Consider the following 22,143-nt stretch of genomic DNA (forward strand, 5'->3'; position numbering starts at 1 on the left):
TGGAAGTCTTAAAGCGCATCAAGGTAGATAAATCCGTGGGACCTGATGAGATATATCCCAGGACGTTGTGGGAGGCTAGGGAGGAAATTGCGGGTCCCCTAGCCGAGATATTTGAATCATCGATAGTCACGGGTGAGGTGCCTGAAGATTGGAGAGTGGCAAATGTGCCTTTGTTTAAAAAGGGCTGCAGGGAAAAGCCTGGGAACTACAGGCCAGTGAGCCTCACATCTGTGGTGGGTAAATTGTTGGAAGGTATTTTGAGAGACAGGATATACAGGCATTTAGAGATGCAAGGACTGATTAGGGACAGTCAGCATGGCTTTGTGAGTGGAAAATCATGTCTCACAAATTTAATTGAGTTTTTTGAAGGGGTAACCAAGAAGGTAGATGAGGGCAGTGCAGTTGATAGAACATAGAAAAGCTACAGCACAAACAGGCCCTTCGGTCCACAAGTTGCGCCGAACATGTCCCTACCTACTAGGCTTACCTGTAACCCTCTATCTTACTAACTTCCATGAGCTTATCCAAAAGTCTCTTAAAAGACCCTATCGAATCCGCCTCCACCACCACTACTGGCAGCCGATTCCACACACCCACCACCCTCTGAGTGAAAAACTTACCCCTAACATCTCCTCTGTACCTACTCCCCAGCACCTAAACCTGTGACCTCTTGTGGCAACTATTTCAGCCCTGGGTAAAAGCCTCTGGGAATCCACTCTATCAATACCTCTCAACATCTTATACACCTCTATCAGGTCACCTCTCATCCTTCGCTTCTCCAAGGAGAAAAGACCTAGCTCTCTCAACCTATCCTCATAAGGTATGCCACCTAATCCAGGCAACATCCTTGTAAATCTCCTCTGCACCCTTTCTATGGCTTCCACATCCTTTCTGTAATGAGGCGACCAGAACTGGGCACAGTACTCCAGGTGGGGTCTGACCAGGGTCCTATACAGCTGCAGCATTATCTCCCGATTTCTAAACTCAATTCCTCTATTGATGAAGGCCAGTATTCCATACGCCTTCTTAAGCACAGCCTCTACCTGCGACACTGCTTTGAGCGTCCTATGAACCCGGACCCCAAGATCCTTCTGATCTTCCACACTGCCAAGCATCTTACCCTTACTATTATATTCTTTCATCCTATTCGACCTGCCAAAATGAACGACCACACATTTATCTGGGTTGAAGTCCACCTGCCACTTCTCCGCCCAGTCTTGCATCTTATCTATGTCTCGTTGCAACTGCTGACATCTCTCTACACTATCCACAACACTTCCAACCTTTGTGTCATCAGCAAACTTGCCAACCTATCCTTCCACTTCCTCATCCAGGTCATTATAAAAATCACAAAGAGCAAGGGTCCCAGAACAGATCCCTGGGGCACTCCACTGGTGATCGACCTCCATGCTGAAAAAGACCCATCTACAACCACTCTTTGCCTTCTGTGGGCAAGCCAGTTCTGAATCCACAAGGCAATGTCCCCTTATATCCCATGCCCCTTCACTTTCTCAATAAGCCTTACATGGGGCACCTTATGAAACGCCTTGCTGAAATCCATATAAACTACATCTACCGCTCTTCCCTCGTCTATGTGTCTAGTTGCATCTTCAAAAAATTAAATTAGGCTCGTAAGGCATGATCTGCCTTGGACAAAGCCGTGCTGGCTATTTCTGATCATACTATTCCTCTCCAGATGTTCATAAATCCTGCCTCTCAGGATCTTCTCCATCAACTTACCAACCACTGAGGTTAGACTCACTGGTCTATAATTTCCCGGGCTATTTCTTCACCCTTGAATAACGGAGCCACATCCGCAATCCTCCAATCCTCCGGAACCTCTCCCGTCTCCATTGATGACGCAAAGATCATCGCCAGAGGCTCAGCAATCTCTTCCCTCGCCTCCCACAGTAACCTGGGGTACATCCCATCCGGTCCTGGCGATTTATCTAACTTGATGCTTTTCAACAGCTCCAACACATTTCCTTTCCTAATGTCCACATGCTCAATCTTCTCAGTCCACTGCAAGTCTGCACTGCAACTACCAAGATCCTTTTCCACTGTGAATACTGAAGTAAAGTATTCATTGAGTACCTCTGTTATTTCTACCGGTTCTATACAGACTTTCCCACTGTCACATTTGATAGGTCCTACTCCTTCACATCTTATCTTCTTGCTCTTAACATACTTGTAGAATCCCTTGGGGTTTTCCTTTATCCTGTCTGCCAAGGCCTTCTCATGACCCCTTCTTGCTCTTCTAATTTCCCTCTTAAGTTCCTTCCTACTAGTCGTATACTCTTTTAGATTTCTAACATTACAAAGAACAAAGAACAGTACAGCACAGGAAACAGGCCCTTCGGCCCTCCACGCCTGTGCCGCTCCTTGGTCCAACTAGACCAATCGTTTGTATCCCTCCATTCCCAGGCTGCTCATGTGACTATCCAGGTAAGTCTTAAATGATGTCAGCGTGCCTGCCTCCACCACCCTACTTGGCAGCGCATTCCAGGCCCCCACCACCCTCTGTGTAAAAAACATCCCTCTATATCTGAGTTATACTTCGCCCCTCTCACCTTCAGCCCGTGACCCCTCGTGAACGTCACTTCTGATCTGGGAAAAAGCTTCCCACCATTCACCCTATCTATCTCCTTCATAATCTTGTACACCTCTATTAGATCTCCCCTCATTCTCCGTCTTTCCAGGGAGAACAACCCCAGTTTACCCAATCTCTCCTCATAGCTAAGACCCTCCATACCAGGCAACATCCTGGTAAACCTTCTCTGCACTCTCTCTAACGCCTCCACGTCCTTCTGGTAGTGCGGCGACCAGAACTGGATGCAGTACACCAAATGTGGCCTAACCAGCGTTCTATACAGCTGCATCATCAGACTCCAGCTTTTATACTCTATACCCCATCTTATAAAGGCAAGCATACCATATGCCTTCTTCACCACCTTCTCCACCTGTGTTGCCACCTTCAAGGATTTGTGGACTTGCACACCTAGGTCCCTCTGTGTTTCTATACTCCTGATGACTCTGCCATTTATTGTATAACTCCTCCCTACATTATTTCTTCCAAAATGCATCACTTCGCATTTATCCGGATTAAACTCCATCTGCCACCTCTCCGCTCAATTTTCCAGCCTATCTATATCCTGCTGTATTGCCCGACAATGCTCTTCGCTATCCGCAAGTCCAGCCATCTTCGTGTCATCCGCAAACTTGCTGATTACACCAGTTACACTTAGCTGGTTATTACCTAGCTAGTTATTACCTAGCTAGTTATAACCTAGCTGGTTATTACCTAGCTAGTTATTACCTAGTTATTACCAGGTTACACCTAGCTAGTTATTACCTAGCTCCCTGAACCTTTTATGGGCTTTTCTTTTCTTCTTGACTAAGTTCGTTACAGCTTTCGTGCACCATGGTTCCTGTAACCTACCATAACTGCCCTGTCTCATTGGAACGTTGCTGTGCAAAGTTCCAGACAAATTTTCCTTGAAAATTTACCACATTTCTTCTGTACATTTCCCTGAGAAAACCTCCTTCCAATTTATGCCTCTAATTTCCTGCCTAATAGCCTCATAATTGCCCTTACTCCAAATAAACACTTTCCTAGCTTGACTGATCCTACCTCTCTCCAATGCTAATGTAAAAGAGTTATGATCATTATCCCCAAAATGCTCTCCCACTGAGAGATCTGACACCTGCCCAGGCTCATTCCCTAATACCAAATCAAGTACAGCCTCTCCTCTTGTAGGCTTATCCACATACTGTGTCAGGAAGCCCCCCTGAACACACCTAACAAACTCCTCCCCATCTAAATCCCTTACCCTAGGGATATTGCAATCGATATTTGGGAAATTAAAATCTCCCATCACGACCACTCTGTTATTATCACATCTCTCCAGGATCTTCTTCCCAATCTGCTCCTCCACATCCCTGCTACTATTGGACGGCCTATAGAAAACACTCAGTAAAGTTATTGACCCCTTCCTGTTGCGAACCTCCACCCACAGAGATTCCGTAGACAATCCCTCTGTGGCGTCCATCTTTTCTACAGCCGTGACACTATCCCTGATCAACAGTGCCACTCCCCCACCTCTTTTACCTCCTTCCCTGTCCCTCCTGAAACATCTGAAACCCGGCACTTGAAGTATCCAGTCCTGTCCCTGAGATAACCAAGTCTCTGTAATGGCCACCACATCACACTTCCAAGTAGTGATCCACGCTCTAAGCTCATCCATTTTGTTCACTACACTCCTTGCGTTAAAATACACACATCTCAACCCTTCGGTCTGAGCACTCCCCTTCTCCGTCACCTGCGTATCCTCCCTCTGACACCGTCTACAAGCCCCTTTTATTTTTAAGCTAACCTCCTCTCTCCCAGTCACCTCATTTTGATTCCCACCCCCAACCACTCTAGTTTAAACACTCCCCAGTAGCCTTAGCAAACCTTCCCGCCAGGATATTGGTCCCCCTGGGATTTAAGTGAAACCCGTCCTTTTTGTACAGGTTGCACCTGCCCCTAAAGAGGTCCCAATGATCCAGGAACCTGAATCCCTGACCCCTGCTCCAATCCCTCAGCCACGCATTTATCCTCCACCTTATTTCGTTCCTTCCCTCACTGTCTCGTGGCACAGGCAGCAATCCCGAGATTACTACCTTTGCGTTCCTTCTTCTTAACTCCCTACCTAACTTCCTATATTCTCTTTTCATAACCCCTTCCCCTTTCCTGCCTATGTCAGTGGTACCAGTATGCACCACGACCTCTGGCTCCTCTCCCTCACACTTGAGGATTTCTTGGATACGGTCAGAAACATCCCTGATCCCGGCACCAGGGAGGCAAACCACCATCCGCGTTTCTCGACTTCCTCCACAATAACGCCTGTCTGACCCCCTCACTGTAGAGTCCCCTGTCACCACTGCCTTCCTCCTCCTTTCCTTACCCTTCTGTACTACAAGGCCGGACTCCGCGCCGGAGGCACGACCACTGCTGCTTCCACCAGGTGGTCTGTCCACTCCAACAGTACTCAAACAAGAGTACTTATTTTTAAGGGGCACAACCACTGGGGTACTCTCTACCCCTGACTTTTCCCTTTCCTGACTGTGACCCACTTGCCTGCTTCTTGTGGCCCCGGTGTGACCACCTGCCTATAACTCCTATCTATCACCTCCTCGTTTTCCCTGACCAGACGAATGTCCTCAAGCTGCAGCTCCAGTTCCCTAACTCGGTCCCTTAGGAGCCGCAGCTCGACGCACCCAGCGCAGGTATGCACCTCTGGGAGGCTCGGAGACTCCACGACCTCCCACATCCGGCACTGAGAACAGCAAACTGGCTTCACATTCATAATGCCCCTTTTCCTCAGATTCCACAGGGAAAGAACTAAGATTTAAAAGTTCAGAAACCTACCCTCCCTCGCCCGTTTCCTCCTAAGCCCGTTGAGCCAAAGCCCTTCAGCTCTCACTCTGCTACCTGCTCACTCCGCTGCCCGCTACAACGCTGTCCGCTGAATAGTGCGGCCTGCCTTTTAAAACCTCGCGCGCAAAATGACCCCTTCCCAGGTCACCCCGTGGCCTACTTCCACTTTTACCATTAAAAATAATAAACTTTTAAAAACAAAAACCCCGCTAAAAATCAGACACAGCAAGTAAAACTCTTACCAGTAAAAAGCTCCCTCCACAAGTCGCTCCTCTCAACTTGCTCCACTCGAAACATGTTGTCTACATGGACTTTAGCAAGGCCTTTGACAAGGTACCGCATGGTAAGTTGTTGCATGAAGTTAAATTTCACGGGATCCAGGGTGAGGTACCTAAATGGGAACAAAATTGGCTTCTTGACAGAAGCCAGTGGGTGGTTGTAGAGAGTTGTTTTTCAAACTGGAGGCCTGTGACCAGCGGTGTGCCTCAGGGATCAGTGCTGGGTCCACTGTTATTTGTCATTTATATTAATGATTTGGATGAGAATATAGGGGGCATGGTTAGTAAGTTTTCAGATGACACCAAGATTGGTGGCATAGTGGACAGTGAGGAAGGTTATCTCCAATTGCAGTAGGATCTTGATCAATTGGGCCAGTGGGCTGATGAATGGCAGATGGAGTTTAGTTTAGACAAATGCGAGGTAATGCATTTTGGTAGATTGAACCAGGGCAGGACTTACTCAGTTAATGGTAGGGCGTTGGGGAGAGTTACAGAACAAAGAGGTCTAGGGGTACAAGTTCATAGCTCCTTGAAAGTGGAGTCACAGGTGGACAGAGTGGTGAAGAAGGCATTCGGCATGCTTGGTTTCATTGGTCAGAACATTGAATACAGGAGTTGGGACGTCTTGTTGAAGTTGTACAAGACATTGGTAAGGCCACACTTGGAATACTGTGTGCAATTCTGGTCACCCTATTATAGGAAGGATATTATTAAACTAGAAAGAGTGCAGAAACGATTTACTCGGGTGGTACCAGGACTTGATGGATTGAGTTATAAGGAGAGGCTGAATAGACTGGGACTTTTTTCTCTGGAGCGTAGGAGGCTGAGGGGTGACCTTATAGAGGTCTATAAAATAATGAGGGGCACAGATCAGCTAGATAGTCAATATCTTTTCCCCAAGGTAGGAGAGTCTAAAACCATAGGGCATAGGTTTAAGGTGAGAGAGGAGAGATACAAAAGTGTCCAGAGGGGCAATTTCTTCACACAGAGGGTGGTGAGTGTCTGGAACAAGCTGCCAGAGGTAGTAGTAGAGGCGGGTACAATTTTATCTTTTAAAAAACATTTAGATAGTTACATGGGTACGATGGGTATAGAGGGATATGGGCCAAATGTGGGCAATTGGGATTAGGTTAGGGGTTTTTTAAAAAAATAAGGGCGGCATGGACAAGTTGAGCCGAAGGGCCTGTTTCCATGCTGTAAACCTCTATGACTCTATGACTCTCTGTGTGTTGGTGTGGGTGTGGGTTTGTGTGTTGGGGGGTGTGGGTGTGTGTGTTGATGTGGGTGTGTATGTTGGTGTGTGTGTGTGCACGTTGGTGTGTGTGTATTGATGTGTGTTTGTTGGTGTGTGTTGATGTGTGTCTGTTGGTGGGTGGGTGTGTTGGTGGGTGGGTGTGTTGGTGGGTGTGTGTGTGTGTGCGTTGGTGTGTGTGCGTTGGTGTGTGTGCGTTGGTGTGTGTGCGTTGGTGTGTGCGTTGGTGTGTGTGTGTTGGTGTGTGTATTCATAGAAATGAATCATAGAAACCCTACAGTGCAGAAGGAGGCCATTCGGCCCATCGAGTCTGCACCGACCACAATCCCACCCAGGCCCTACCCCCATATCCCTACATATTTTACCCGCTAATCCCTCTCACCTACACATCTCAGGACACTACGGGGCAATTTTAGCATGGCCAATCGACCGAACCCGCACATCTTTGGACTTGGGAGGAAACCGGAGCACCCGGAGGAAACCCACGCTGACACGAGGAGAATGTGCAAACTCCACACAGACAGTGACCCGAGCCGGGAATCGAACCCAGGTCCCTGGAGCTGTGAAGCAACAGTGCTAACCACTGTGCTACCGTGCCGCCCTGGTGTGTATTGGTGTGTGTGGGTGTGTGTGTTGGTGTGGGTGCGTGTGTGTTGGGTGTGTGTGCGTGTGTGTTGGGTGTGTGTGTGTATTGGGTGTGTGTGTTGGTGTGTGTGTGTTAGTGTGTGTATATTGGTGTGTGTTGGGTGAGTGTGTGTGCGTGTTGGTGTGTGCGTGTTGGTGTGTGCGTGTTGGTGTGTGCGTGTTGGTGTGTGCGTGTTGGTGTGTGCGTGTTGGTGTGTGCGTGTTGGTGTGTATGTGTTGATGTATGTTTGTTGGTGTGTGTGTGTGTGTGTGTTGGTGTGGGTGAGTGTGTTGGTGTGGGTGTGTGTTGGTGTGGGTGTGTGTGTTGGTGTGGGTGTGTGTGTTGGGTGTGTGTGTGTGTTGGTGTATGTGTGTTGGTGTGTGTGTGTTGGTGTGTGTGTGTTGGTGTGTATGTGTTGGTGTGTGTGTGCTGGGTTTGTGTGTGTGTGCTGGGTTTGTGTGTGTGTTGGTGTGTGTGTGTTGGTGTGTATGTGTTGGTGTATGTTTGTTGATGTATGTTTGTTGGTGTGTGTGTTGGTGTGGGTGTGTGTGTGGGTGTGGGTGTGTGTGTTGGTGTGGGTGTGTGTGTTGGTGTGGGGGTGTGTGTTGGGTGTGTGGGTGTGTTGGTGTGGGTGTGTGTGTGGGTGTGTGTGTTGGTGTGGGTGTGTGTGTTGGTGTGTGTGTTGATGTGTGTTTGTTGGTGTGTGTTGATGTGTGTGTTTTGGTGTGTGTGTGTGTTGGTGTGTGTTTTGTGTGTGTGTTGATGTGTGTTTTGTGTGTGTGTTGGTGTGTGTTGGGTGTGTGTGTGTGTTGAGAGTGTGTGTGTGTGTGTGTGTTGGGTGTGTGTGTGTGTTGGGTGTGTATTGGGTGTATGTGTATGTTGGTGTGTGTGTTTGGTGTGTGTGTTGGTGTGTGTGTGGGTGTGTGTGTGGGTGAGTGTGTTGGTGTGGGTGAGTGTGTTGGTGTGGGTGTGTGTTGGTGTGGGTGTGTGTGTTGGTGTGGGTGTGTGTGTTGGTGTGTGTGTTGGGTGTGTGTGTGTGTTGGTGTGTATGTGTTGTTGTGTATGTGTTGGTGTGTATGTGTTGGTGTGTGTGTGCTGGGTTTGTGTGTGTGTTGGTGTGTGTGTGTTGGTGTGTATGTGTTGGTGTATGTTTGTTGATGTATGTTTGTTGGTGTGTGTGTGGGTGTGTGTGTTGGTGTGGGTGTGTGTGTTGGAGTGGGTGTGTGTGTTGGTGTGGGTGTGTGTGTTGGTGTGGGTGTGTGTGTGTGTTGGTGTGTGTGTGTGTTGGTGTGGGTGTGTGTGTTGGTGTGGGTGTGTGTGTTGGTGTGGGTGTGTGTGTTGGTGTGTGTTTGTTGGTGTGTGTTGATGTGTGTGTTTTGGTGTGTGTGTGTGTTGGTGTGTGTTTTGTGTGTGTGTTGGTGTGTGTTGGGTGTGTGTTGAGAGTGTGTGTGTGTGTGTTGGGTGTGTGTGTGTGTGTTGGGTGTGTATTGGGTGTGTGTGTATGTTGGTGTGTGTGTTGGTGTGTGTGTTGGTGTGTGTGTGTTGGTGTGTGTGTGTTGAGCAGGTGTGTGTGTGTGTTGGGCAGGTGTGTGTGTCTGTTGGGCAGGTGTGTGTGTGTGTGTGTTGGGTGGGTGTGTGTGTTGGGTGGGTGTGTGTGTGTGTGTGTGTTGGGTGAGTGTGTGTGTGTTGGTGTGTGTTGGTTGTGTGTGTGTGTGTTGGTGTGTGTTGGGTGTGTGTGTGTGTTGGTGTGTGTGTGTTGGGTGTGTGTGTTGGTGTGTGTTGGGTGAGTGTGTGTGGGTGTGTGTTGGGTGTGTGTGTATTGGTTGTGTGTGTTGGGTGAGTGGGTGTGGGTGTTGGTGTGTGTTGGGTGTGTGTGTATTGGTTGTGTGTGTTGGTGTGTGTTGGGTGAGTGTGTGTGTTGGTGGGCGTGTTGGTGTGTGTGTTGGTGTGTGTGTGTGTGTTGTGTGTGTGTTGGCGTGTGTTGGTGTGCGTGTGTGTATTGGGTGTGTGTGTGCATGTGTTGGTGTGTGTGTTGGGTGTGTATATGTGTGTTGGTGTGTGTGTTGGTGTGTGTGTTGGTGTGTGTGTTGGTGTGTGTGTTGGGTGTGTTGGTGTGTGTGCGTGTGTTGGTGTGTGTGCGTGTGTTGGTGTGTGTGTGCGTGTGTTGGTGTGTGTGTGTGCGTGTGTTGGTGTGTGTTGTGTGTGTTGGTGTGTGTGTGTGTTGGTGTGTGTTGTGTGTGTTGGTGTGTGTGTGTGTGTTGGTGTGTGGGTGTGTGTGTTGGTGTGTGTTGTGTGTGTTGGTGTGTGTTGTGTGTGTTGGTGTGTGTGTGCGTGTGTTCGTGTGTGTGTGTGTGTGTTGGTGTGTGTGTGCGTGTGTTGGTGTGCGTGTGCGTGTGTTGGTGTGCGTGTGTTGGTGTGCGTGTGTTGGTGTGCGTGTGTTGGTGTGCGTGTGTTGGTGTGTTGGTGTGTGTGCGTGTGTGTTGGTGTGTGTGTGCGTGTGTTGGTGTGTGTGTGCGTGTGTTGGTGTGTGTGTGCGTGTGTTGGTGTGTGTGTGCGTGTTTTGGTGTGTGTGTGCGTGTTTTGGTGTGTGCGTGTTTTGGTGTGTGCGTGTGTTGGTGTGTGCGTGTGTTGGTGTGTGCGTGTGTTGGTGTGTGCGTGTGTTGGTGTGTGCGTGTGTTGGTGTGTGTGTGCGTGTGTTGGTGTGTGTGTGCGTGTGTTGGTGTGTGTGTGCGTGTGTTGGTGTGTGTGTGCGTGTGTTGGTGTGTGTGTTGGTGTGTGCGTGTGTTGGTGTGTGTGTGTGTGCGTGTGTTGGTGTGTGTGTGTGTTGGTGTGTGTGTGCGTGTGTTGGTGTGTGTGTGCGTGTGTTGGTGTGTGTGTTGGTGTGTGCGTGTGTTGGTGTGTGTGTGTGTGTGTGTGTTGGTGCGTGTGTTGGTGTGCGTGTGTTGGTGTGTGTGTGCGTGTGTTGGTGTGTGTGTGCGTGTGTTGGTGTGTGTGTGCGTGTGTGTGTGCGTGTGTTGGTGTGCGTGTGTGTGTGCGTGTGTTGGTGTGTGTGTGTGTTGGTGTGTGTTGGTGTGTGTGTGTGTGTTGGTGTGTGGGTGTGTGTGTTGGTGTGTGTTGGTGTGTGTGTGCGTGTGTTGGTGTGTGTGTGCGTGTGTTGGTGTGTGTGTGTTGGTGTGTGCGTGTGTTGGTGTGTGTGTGCGTGTGTTGGTGTGTGTGTGTGCGTGTGTTGGTGTGTGTGTGTGTGTGTTGTTGTGTGTTGGTGTGTGTGTGCGTGTGTTGGGTGTGTATGTGCGTGTGTAGTGGGGGAGGTGGTCGGGTGCAGGACTTGGTGGTCAAAGCAGTGAGTGGAATGTGGGCCGGGGTGTGGGTCAACGCTGAGCTGATTGTTAGTTGTTGTTCTCACAGGTTATTGGAGGAGAGGGAGGTGGTTCTTTACTGTGACTTCCATGGACACAGTCGGAAGAGTAATGCCTTCATGTACGGCTGTAACAACAATGAGAGCCCTTTGCTGCGATTCCACGAGAGAGTCTTCCCACTCATGATGAGTAAAAACGCAACTGACAAGGTACCAGTGGGACTGCAGTGATTAGTGTGTGAGCCAATGAGGGCTTAGGGTTTGTGTGTGGTGGGAGGGGAGAGGGGAGTGTGGGTGGAGTTGCAGAGGGGAGAGGACGCAGAGGGTTGAAGGAGGGCATGGAGGGGGAAGAAGGGGAGGGACGGAGGGAGGGAAGGCGCATTGGGAGGAGGTGGGGGCCAGAGGGGTGTGTGAGCAGTGGGAGGTGGGTGGCCGAGGGTAGTGGGAGCCAGTGGACGTGGAGGGTGGGGGGGGGGGGAGTGGAGGAGGATGAGGACGGGGAAAAGGATGGAAGGGAGGGAGGGAGGGATGGGAGGAGTTAGGGAATGGAGGGTGAGGGGCCAGGGTAAAGGGAGGGGAGGGAAGGGGTGAGGGGTCAGTGGGAGGAGGGCGTGTTGGAGGTGGGGTCAGGAGAGGAGGAGTGGGGGGAGGTGGTGGAGGAGGGCATTCCTGAAGTAAATGCTTGGGTCATTAACTCCTGTTTATGACAGTTCTCTTACCAGAGCTGCAAGTTCAAGGTTCAAAGGGGAAAGGAGGGCACAGGTCGTATTGTGATGTGGAAGCTGGGTATTACTCACAGTTATACCATGGAAACGACCTTTGCAGGATCCACTCTGGGTACGTGACAAATTCAGCAGGTGCTATTTACAGGATTATAACAACAACCAATTTTATAGTGCCTTTTTGTAGTAACCTTCCCTGTGTCTCAGAAATTCCCCACAGCCCCTTGTTGATTCTAAGATACATCAGCACAGAAATTCACTACCTTTCTAATACGTCCACTTGTCTCTATATGAAAGTTAATCCTCACACTGCCTTTAATACATGCTTTTTAGTCTCTGCATTTATACAATCTGTCACTCAACCTATCTCAGTCCCTTTATACACTATTTGGGTGGAATTTTACTGCCACTTTCTGCCTATTTTGCAGCAGGACAATGCCGCAAAATCGAGTGTAAAGCAGCTGGCACAAATAGCACTGGTTTTCGCGACCGGCGTGATTTTATGACACCCAGGTTTTCGACGCGGTCAGCCTCTCACCAGAAATGGGTGAGAGGCTTATTAATTTATTTAAATTTATTAAAATAGGGTTTTGATAGCGAGTCCAGCACTCAATCGCCTGGGGTCCCTTGCCTTTATGGTCTCTCACCTGAAGATGGAGCTTAAGGCTCCGAAAGCTTGTGTGGCCTTTGCTACCAAATAAACCTGTTGGAATTTAACCTGGTGTTGTCAAACTTCTTACTTTATGGTCTCGCCAGGAGAGGAAAACAGCTGCTCCCTATGAATAGGGAACAGTGGTGTTGGCCTCACCGGTGGAACTGGAGGCCATTGAGGTCCCCTGGGGAGGCCAAGGGCAAGAGGGGGGGGGTGTTCTTTGGGCAGTGCCACTCTGGAACCTTGACATTGCCAGCCTGGCATTGGGCAATGCCCACTGGGCAGTGCTGGGGTGGTGCCAATGGGGGCAGGGTCTGTGGGGGGAGGGGCCATTAGGGGGCAGGACCTATGGGGGAGGGGCCCGCTGCCACTCTGCATGCAATCAGCGGGGGAGGGAGAGGGGCGTGATCGGTGCGGGAGGGAGGGAGGGGGTCCCCGATCGGTGGGGGAGGGAGGGAGTCCCTGATTGGTGGGGGAGGGAGAGGGGTGCGATCAGTGAGGGAGGGAGGGGGTCCGTGATCAGTGGGGTAGGGTGGTGGGGCTGCGATCAGTCAGGGAGGGAGGGGCCCCACGATTAGTGGGGGAGGGAGGGGCCCTGCGGTGGTGGGGGAGGGAGGGGGTCCCCGATCGGTGTGGTAGGGTGGCGGGGCCACAATCGGTGGGGGAGGGAAGGAGTCCCTGATTGGTGGGGGAGGGAGAGGGGTGCGATCAGTGAGGGAGGGAGGGGGTCCATGATCAGTGGGGTAGGGTGGTGGGGCTGTGATCAGGGAGGGAGGGGCCCCACGAATAGTAGGGGAGGGAGGGGCCCTGCGGTGGTGGGGGAGGGAGGGGGTCCCCGATCGGTGTGGTAGGGTGGCGGGGCCACAATCGGTGGGGGAGGGAGGGGGACCGCGATCAGTGGTGGAGGGTGGCAGGGCCGCAATCGTTCTGGGTAGTGGCGGGGGGCAGCGGGGGCTGCATCTCAGGCCGTGGGCCCCTGCGGGGGTGGGGGTGCTGGTTGAGGCTGCCTGCAATAGCAGCGGCCTGACAGCTCGTTTCCTGTCTGTCAGACTGTTAATGTGCATGTGCAGCATCAGAGGCCTGCACATGGGCAATACCTCCCTCCACAGGCTGTTGGGTGCGTTAAGCCCTGCCCACTGGCTTCTATAGTGAGAAACAGACTCACCAAAATTTTAAAGACAAAGTGCATAAGATTGGACTTGAAAACACAGCCAAAAAAACGATCTGGAATTCTCCCAGTTTCATGCCTGCCCAACTCTTCGAAAAAATCTCATAAAATTCTGCCCTTTATGTTCCCCTTGACAACTTACCTTCCTATCTATCTTTGTGTCATTGGCATATTTAGCTACCACATATTTGGTCCCTTCACCCAAGTCCAGATTTTAAATAACTGAGGCATCAACACTGATCCCTGTGGCACTCCACTTGTTACATTCTGCCAACCCAAAAGTGATCCATTTGTCCCTACTCTCTGTTTCATGTTAACTAATCAATCATCTATCCATGCTAATACGTAACCCCCTACACCATGAGCTCTTGCTTTGTGTAATAACCTTTGATGTAGCACCTTTTTGGAGGCTTTTTAGAAATCTAAGAACATCATATCTACAGGCTCCCTTTATCCAGCTCGCTTGTCACTTCCTGAAAGAACTCTAATAAATGTGTCAAACATAATTTCCCTTTCACAAAACCATGTGGACTCTGCCCTAGAGGTAAACAGCACAGAAAAACACCATTCAGCTCGTTGTGTCTGCACCGGTCAAAGACAAACAACCTAACTATTCTAGTCCCATTTTCCAGCACTTGGCCCATAGCCTTGTATGCCTTGGCACATCTAAATACTTCTTAAATGTTATAAGGTTTTCTGCCTCCACCACCCTTTCAGGCAGATTCCCACCACCCTCTGGCTGAAAAGATTTTTCCTCACATCCTCTCTAAACCTCCTGCCCCTTACCTTAAATCTATGCTCCCTGGTTATTGATCCCTCCACCAAGGGAAAAAGTTTCTGCCTGTCTACTCTATCTGTGCCCCTCATAATCTTATACATCTGAATCATGCCCCCCTCAGTCTCCTCTGCTCCAAGGAATACAACCCCAGTCTATCCAACTTCTCTTCATAACTAAAACTCTCCAGCCCTGACAGCATCCTGGTAAATTTCCTCTGCACCCTTTCCAGTGCTATCACATCCCTCCTGTAATGTGGATTCCAGAACAGCACACAATACTCCAGCTGTGGCCTAACCAGCATTTTATATTGTTCCAGCATAACAACCTCCTTGCTCTTAAACTCCATGCCTCAGCTAATAAAGGCAAGCATACCATATGCCTTCTTAACCACTTTATCCCAAAAGTGTTCTGCTATCATAAAGGACTGGTATACATGCACACCAAAATCCCACTGATCCTCGGTGCTTCCCAGGGTCTTGCTGTTCATCATGTATTTATTCCCTTATCTTGTTTGTCATGCCCAAGTGCATCACCTCACAGTTATCCCAGATTGAATTCCATTTGCCACTGATCAGCCCATCTGACCATCCCATCTATATCCTCCTGTAATCTAAGGCAATCCTCCTCACTACTTAGCACACTATCAATTTTCATATCATCCATGAACTCACTGATCAATCTCCAGTCTAACTCATTTATATAAACCACAAACAGCAAGGACCCCAACACTGATTCCTGTGGGACCCCACAGGGCACAGGTTTTCAGTCAGAAAAACATTCTTTGACCACCACCCTCTGCTTCCTGCCACTCAGTCAATTCTGGATCCAATGGGTGGCACGGTAGCACAGTGGTTAGCATTGCTGCTTCACAGCTCCAGGGATCTGGGTTGATTCTCGGGTCACTGTCTGTGTGGAGTTTGCACGTTCTCCTCGTGTCTGCGTGGGTTTCCTCCGGGTGCTCCGGTTTCCTCCCATAGTCCAAAGATGTGCGGGTTAGGTTGATTGGCCATGCTAAAATTGCCCCTTAGTGTCCTGAGATGCGTAGATTAGAGGGATTAGCGGGTAAATATGTAGGGATATGGAGATAGGGCCTGGGTGGGATTGTGGTCGGTGCAGACTCGATGGGCCGAATGGCCTCTTTCTGCACTGTAGGGTTTCTATGATTCTATGATTTCTATGTGCCGAATTTTCTTAAATCCCATGGGCTCTTACCTTTTTCTTTATTCATTCGGGGGACATGGGCGTCGCTGGCAGGCCAGCATTTATTGGCCATCCTTCGTTGTTGTTGAGCAGGTAATAGTGAGCTACCTTATTGAATCGCTGCAGTCCATTTGCCGTGGGTTGACCCACAATGCTGCTAGGGAGGGAATTCCAGGATTTTGACCCAGTGACTGTGAAGGAACGGTGATATATTTCCAAGTGAGGATGTTGAGTGCCTTGGAGGGGAACTTGGAGGTGGTGTTCCCATATATCTGCTGCCCTTGTCCTTCTAGATGGAAGTGGTTGTAGGTTGGAAAGGTGCTGTCTAAGGATCTTTGGTGAATTTATACAGTGCATCTTGTAGATAGTACACACTGTTGTTGCTTACCGTTGGTGGTGGAGGGAGTAGACTTTTGTGGAACTGGTGCCAATGAAGTGGACGGATTTGTCCTGGATGGTGTCGAGCTTCTTGAGTGTTGTTGAAGCTGCACCCATCCAGGCAAGTGGGGAGTATTTCCTCACACTCCTGACTTGTGCCTTGTAGATGGTGGACTGGCTTTAGGGACTGAAGAGGTGAGTTACTCGCTGCAGTATTCCTAGCCTCTGATCTGCTCTTGTAGCCACTGTGTTTGTGTGTCGAGTCCAGTTGAGTTTCTGGTCAATGGTAACCCCAAGGATGTTGACACTGGGGGATTCAGTGATGGTCACACCACTGAAATGTCAAGGCCGGTGGTTAGGGTGTTTCTTATTGGTGATGGTCATTATGAATGTTACTTGATACTTGTCAGCCCTGGATATTGTCCAGATTTTGTTACATTTAAACATGGATTGCTTCAGTATCTGAGGAGTCGTGAATGGTGCTGAACATTGTGCAAATATCAGCGAATATCCCCACTTATGACCTTATGGGGCGGTACAGTAGCATAGTGGTGAGCAGTGCCGCTTCACAGCGCCAGGGATCTGGGTTCGATTCCCAGCTTGGGTCACTGTCAATGTGGAGTTTGCAAGTTCTCCCTCGTGTCTGCGTGGGTTTCCTCCGGTGCTCTGGTTTCCTCCCACAGTCTGAAAGATGTGCTGGTTAGGTGCACTGACCCAAACAGGCGCCAGACCATCAGTCGCCCCCCGCACCCTCCCACCCCTCCTCCCTCCCCCTCCCCCTCCACCCCCACCCCAACCAACTTTTACCTCTTAATTTTCAAGTATTCTAGGGATGTGGTTTTGTGTCTTTTACAGTGAAGACAGATACAAAATACCAGTTCAATGCTGCTGTCATTTCCTCAAACGAACTCATTACAGTTACTCCTTTCTTTTTTAAATACTTGTGGAAACTCTTACTATGTTTTTATATTCCTAGCTATCTTTCTCTCAGACTCTTAATTTCTCTTTTCTCATTTTTAGCCACTCTTTGTTGGTTTCTAAAATCGTCCAAATTTCTGACCCACCACTAATCTCCTCAGGTTTTTCTTTCAATTTGATGCTACCTTTATCTTCCTTAGTTAGCCACAGATGATGGATCCTTCATAAACTTTTTTTTATCTTAATGTAACATATACTTGTTGAGAATTACCAAATATTTCCCAAAATATCTGCCACTATTTCCCTACCATCTTATCTCAACTTATTTTCTCTATTCACTTGAGCCAACCCTGTCTTTACACTCCTGTAACTGATTTCATGTAAATTTAAGACTCTTATCACAGACCCACATTTATCACCCTCAAACTGAATGCGAAATCCTATTATGTTATGATCACTATTGCCTAGAGGTTTTTTTATTATGAAAGAGACTGACACCAGTTTCTAATGCTCACCTCAACCTGAGGTGTCACAGAGAATCTTCTTTCAGAATGGAAACATACCACATAAGGCTGGTTTACACAAGGGGTAAGTCTTCTTTGTTTAGTTTTGAACTGAGGTGTATTAATGAGCATATGTAAAGGGAGCTGACTGGAACTAACTTGGGCTGTGCCATTTTACTGAAAGCTGTGCAATGTTTCAATTTAACAGGGCATCGCCAGGCTACCCACTTCAGCACAGAGGACCTGAAATCACTGGGTTACCATTTCTGTGACACACTGCTTGATTTCTGCGACCCTGACCACTCAAAGGTTAGTAGCTTGGACTCATCATTCCACACTCCTCTGAATGGCTGCTTCAAAAACATCAATATTTGGACGAAGGGCAATTTGTGCTGCTTTCACTGAAATTCTGAACTCACCCGCTTAAAAATATGATTACCGGCATGACCACTTACCATGTGACACAGTCCACATTGATTACTGAGACTTGTTACCAACATACATGTAATATTCAGGTATAAGTGGCCATATGCAACTGTGCCCCCATTCTTCATGTGTGACAGGTGCAAGTGCATTTAACATGCAACAAAACACACTGGACATATAACCCAGAATGTACATAGCAGGCACACTAAGTACATAGCATGTACTTAGTGCGCACATGTGATCTGCTTATTCATAAGTGTGATTTTGTTTCCTTACTGACCTTGCATTCCTCTCTCTCTCTATCTCCACACCCCCGACTCTGTTCAGTTTGAGCAGTGTTTGCTGGAAGTACGTGCAGCTCTACAGAGGGAATTCCGTCTACGCTTAGAAAAACTAGGCCATCAGTATGATTCAGACGTGTTACTGAGTGACCTGTCTATGTCGGATTTGGAGTCCAGGTATGCACACAAAATTAGAAGGCATACATTGCAGTGTTCCACAAATGTTGTTTTTTTTTAATAGAATTTTTTATAGAATCCCTACAGTGCAGAAAGAGGCCATTCGGCCCATCGAGTCTGCACCGACCACAATCCCACCCAGGCCCTCTCCCCAGATCCCCACATATTTACCCGCTAATCCCTCTAACCTACACATCCCGGGACACTAAGGGGCAATTTAGCATGGCCAATTAACCTAACCCGCACATCTTTGGACTGTGGGAGGAAACCGGAGCACCCGGAGGAAACCCACGCAGACACGAGGAGAATGTGCAAACTCCACACAGACAGTGACCCAAGCCGGGAATCGAACCCAGGTCCCTGGAGCTGTGAAGCAGCAGTGCTAACCACTGTGCTACCGTGCCGCATAGTTCCCGAATGTTCGAAATAATCACACTTTTAGATACAAATTTGGAGTGGATCCAGGGTGCATATTGCCAGAGCTGGCGATGTGCTGTGGAATGACACTGTAATATTTTGAAAGAGTGGTGACCACCAAGTGGAGTAACTATAGAGTTATTTATTGAAGAATAAGTACAGAGAGTAAGAAAGATGCTGCTGATTGCTTCAGACTCCTGTTAGAGTCTGAGCTCAACTGCAGGATCTGCAGCTTCGGCCCAATTGGCCAAATGGGTCACATGGGTTTGTATAGTAAAAGTTCTTTTAGTGTTTCACTTTAATGTCTGGACTCCTGCCACTCACTTCCTGACCCTTGATTCTTCCACACATTATATGCTTTAAATGTTCATGGTCCTGACAAGTGTCCAGGCTTGGCCAATATTCCCATACCTGGGGTCAGAACACACTGAGCACAGTTGGAGGTTTCACACAACAGCCTCATCGTGCATAATATTCACTTTCCCCTTTTTCTGCAGGGAGAGTTGCCACACAATTGGAAGCAGCAGGAAATAAGTGGAAAGGGGAGGTCCCAATGTGTATCTGTCCCTCTGGATAACTCTCCCCAATCACACTCTCTCTTGTGGTCAGCTATTGTTTACTATTGGACATGCAATATTCAGAATTACCTCAGCACCTCCTCTCTCAGAGACACAGGGTTGCTTTAAGCATGTTGAAGCCAAGAACTTAAACCAGATCTGGCAGTAGGTGAAGACCAAAAGCATACTGATGAGAATGAGATTCCGTCATCTCATTTTCAAAAATGTATTTATGGGATGTGGGCATCGCTGGCTGGCTAGCATTTATTGCCCATCCTTAATTGCCCTTGAGAAGGTGGTCATGAGCTGAGTTTTTGAATCACAACAATCGCTGAGGTGTAGGTACACCCACCGTGCTGTTAGGGAGGGAGTTCCAGGATTTTGACCCAGCGGCAGTGAAGGAATGGTGATATATTTCCAAGTCAGGATGATGAGTGACTTGGAGGGGAACCTCCAGGTGGTGGTGTTCCCAGGTATCTGCTGCTCTTGTCTTTCTAGATGGTAATGGTCGTGGGTTTGGAAGGTGCTGCCTAAGGAACCTTGGTGAGTTCCTGCAGTGCATCTTGTAGATGCTACACACGGCTGCCACTTTTCATCAGTGGTGGAGGGAGTGAATGTTTGTGGAAGGGGTAGCAATCAAGCTGCTGCTTTGTCCTGGATGATGTCAAGCTTCTTGAGTGTTGTTGGAGTTGCAGTCATCCAGGCAAGTGGAAAATTTTCTACCACACTCCTGACTAGATGGTGGACAGGATTTGGGGAGTCAGGAGGTGAGTTACTCGCTGCAGTATTCCTAACCTTTGACCTGCTCTTGTAGTCACAGTATTTATATGGCTCATCCAGTCAGTTTCTAGCAATATAAATATTCATTCACACTTCCAGCCAACAACTCATAATGACACTATGCATCCTTTGAATATAGCATGGAGATGGGAAGTATACATGGTGAGACACTGGGCACACGTTTTTCCAAACAGGGCAGGGGGCAAGGGTATTTTTCTCACACAATGATCACCCTGAGATTTGGTGAAGTGTGTTGTTCCCTCTTACACCCTGGATGGATGTGACCTCTGGCTGAGAGCTATTCACCTTCTCCCTCTTCCAGCAGTGTGTCCTGCTCTGCCTGGCCTCTGTTCACTTTCCCTGTTGAAAATTGAGGAAGTAGATCTCAATAGGATCAACAGCAGTTTTTTTATTCATTATTGGGATGTGAGCATCATCCGCAAGGTCATGGCAGGGCATGTTGAGAGACCAGTGAAAATAAAGCATATAGTATCCTGGGCTTTATTAATAGGGGCATTGAGTACAAGAGTAAGGAGGTTATGTTGAATTTGTATAAGACACTAGTTAGGCTCCACCTGGAGACTGCTGCTAGTTCTGAGCACCATACCTGAGGAAAGATGTGAAGGTATTGGAGAGAGTACAGAGGAGATTCACAAGAATAATTCCAGGAATAAAGAACTGTAGCTATGAGGACAGATTGGAGAAGTTGGGGCTGTTTGCCATGGAGACAGGAAGACTGAGAGGAGACATGATAGAGGTATTTCAGATCCTGAGGGATATGGACAGGGTAAATAGTGAGAAACTGTTCCCACTCAAAAGAGCATCAAGAACTGGAGGGCTCAGTTTCAAAATAATTAGCAAAAGGAATGGAAGTGATGTGAGGAAACATTCTTTCACCCTGAGAGTGGTTGGAGTCTGGAACAAACTTCCTGAGAGGGTGATGGAGTCAGGTTCGATTGAGATATTCAAAAGAGAATTGGATTGCTATGAAAAGAGGAAATGTGCAAGGTTACAAGGATAAAGCAGGGGAGTGGGACTAGATAGAGAGCCAGTGCCATCTTGATGGGCCAAATGGCCTCCTCCTGCGCTGCAAAGAATCTGTGATAAACACAGCAATACAGTACACAATACCCAGGCTGATAATTGGCAGCAACACACTGGTGCACAGAAACAAACTGGAACACAGATATCGAGGATGCAGCCTGATCGTAAGACTTAACATCACGGTTATGCCCAGGTGTCAGGGAACAAGAGATGGTGGGGGTGGGGATGAGGATGGAACAGTGTAGAGTCGGTGAGTATTTATGGAGGGGACTGTGTGCAGTGGACAGGATATTTATGGAGGGAACTGTATACAGTGGATAGGGTATTTATTTGATTTATTATTGTGTCGTGTATTGGTATACAGTGAAAAGTATTGTTTCTTGCGCGCTATGCAGACAAAGCATACCATTCATAGAGAAGGAAAGGAGAGGGCGCAGAATGTAGTGTTACAGTCATAGCTAGGGTGTAGAGAAAGATCATTTTAATGTGAAATAGGTCCATTCAAAAGTCTGATGGCAGCAAGGAAGAAGCTGTTCTTGAATGGGTTGGTGCGTGATCTCGAGCTCTTGGATCTTTTTTGCGACGGAAGAAGGTGGAAGAGAGTATCTTCAGTGTGTGTGGGGTTTTTCATTATGCTGGCTGCTTTTCTGAGCCTGCGGGAAGTGTAGACATAGTCAAAGGATTGGAGGCCTAGTTTGTATGATGGACTGGGCTATGTTCACAACCTTTTGTAGTTTTCTATGGTGCATCTGTAAAAGTTGTGCAACTGTGAGAGTTGTAGTGGACGTGCCAAATTTCCTTAGCCTCCTGAGAAAGTAGAGGTGTTAGTGGGCTTTCTTAACTATAATATTGGCATGGAGGGACAAGTTGTTGGTGATCAGGTTGGGGTGGCATGGTAGCACAGTGGTTAGCACTGCTGCTTCACAGCGCCAAGGACCTGGGTTCGATTCCCGGCTTGGGTCACTGTCTCTGTGGAGTTTGCACATTCTCCTCGTGTCTGCGTGAGTTTCCTCCGGGTGCTCCAGTTTCCTCCCACAGTCCAAAGATGTATGGGTTAGGTTGATTGGCCATGCTAAAATTGCCATTTAGTGTCCTGAGATGCGTAGGTTAGAGGGATTAGTGGGTAAATATGTAGGGATATGGGGGTAGGGCCTAGGTGGGATTGTGGTCGGTGCAGACTCGATGGGCCAAATGGCCTCTTTCTGCACTGTAG

At 48.4% G+C, this 22,143-nt stretch overlaps 1 protein-coding gene across 1 annotated transcript in view; it reads left to right on the top strand.

The window, feature by feature from the left end:
- Nucleotides 1-22,143, top strand: part of agbl2 (AGBL carboxypeptidase 2) — an 80,919-nt gene that overhangs the window by 31,082 nt on the left and 27,694 nt on the right. Inside the window, exons 8-11 of the mRNA XM_078221360.1 lie at nucleotides 10,980-11,139; nucleotides 11,640-11,766; nucleotides 17,457-17,557; nucleotides 18,002-18,132. Of these exons, the coding sequence (XP_078077486.1) occupies nucleotides 10,980-11,139; nucleotides 11,640-11,766; nucleotides 17,457-17,557; nucleotides 18,002-18,132 (519 nt within the window). The remainder of the gene's footprint in view (nucleotides 1-10,979; nucleotides 11,140-11,639; nucleotides 11,767-17,456; nucleotides 17,558-18,001; nucleotides 18,133-22,143) is intronic.

Source organism: Mustelus asterias, chromosome 9 (genome assembly GCF_964213995.1).
Source record: "Mustelus asterias chromosome 9, sMusAst1.hap1.1, whole genome shotgun sequence".
NCBI classification, from domain to species: domain Eukaryota; kingdom Metazoa; phylum Chordata; class Chondrichthyes; order Carcharhiniformes; family Triakidae; genus Mustelus; species Mustelus asterias.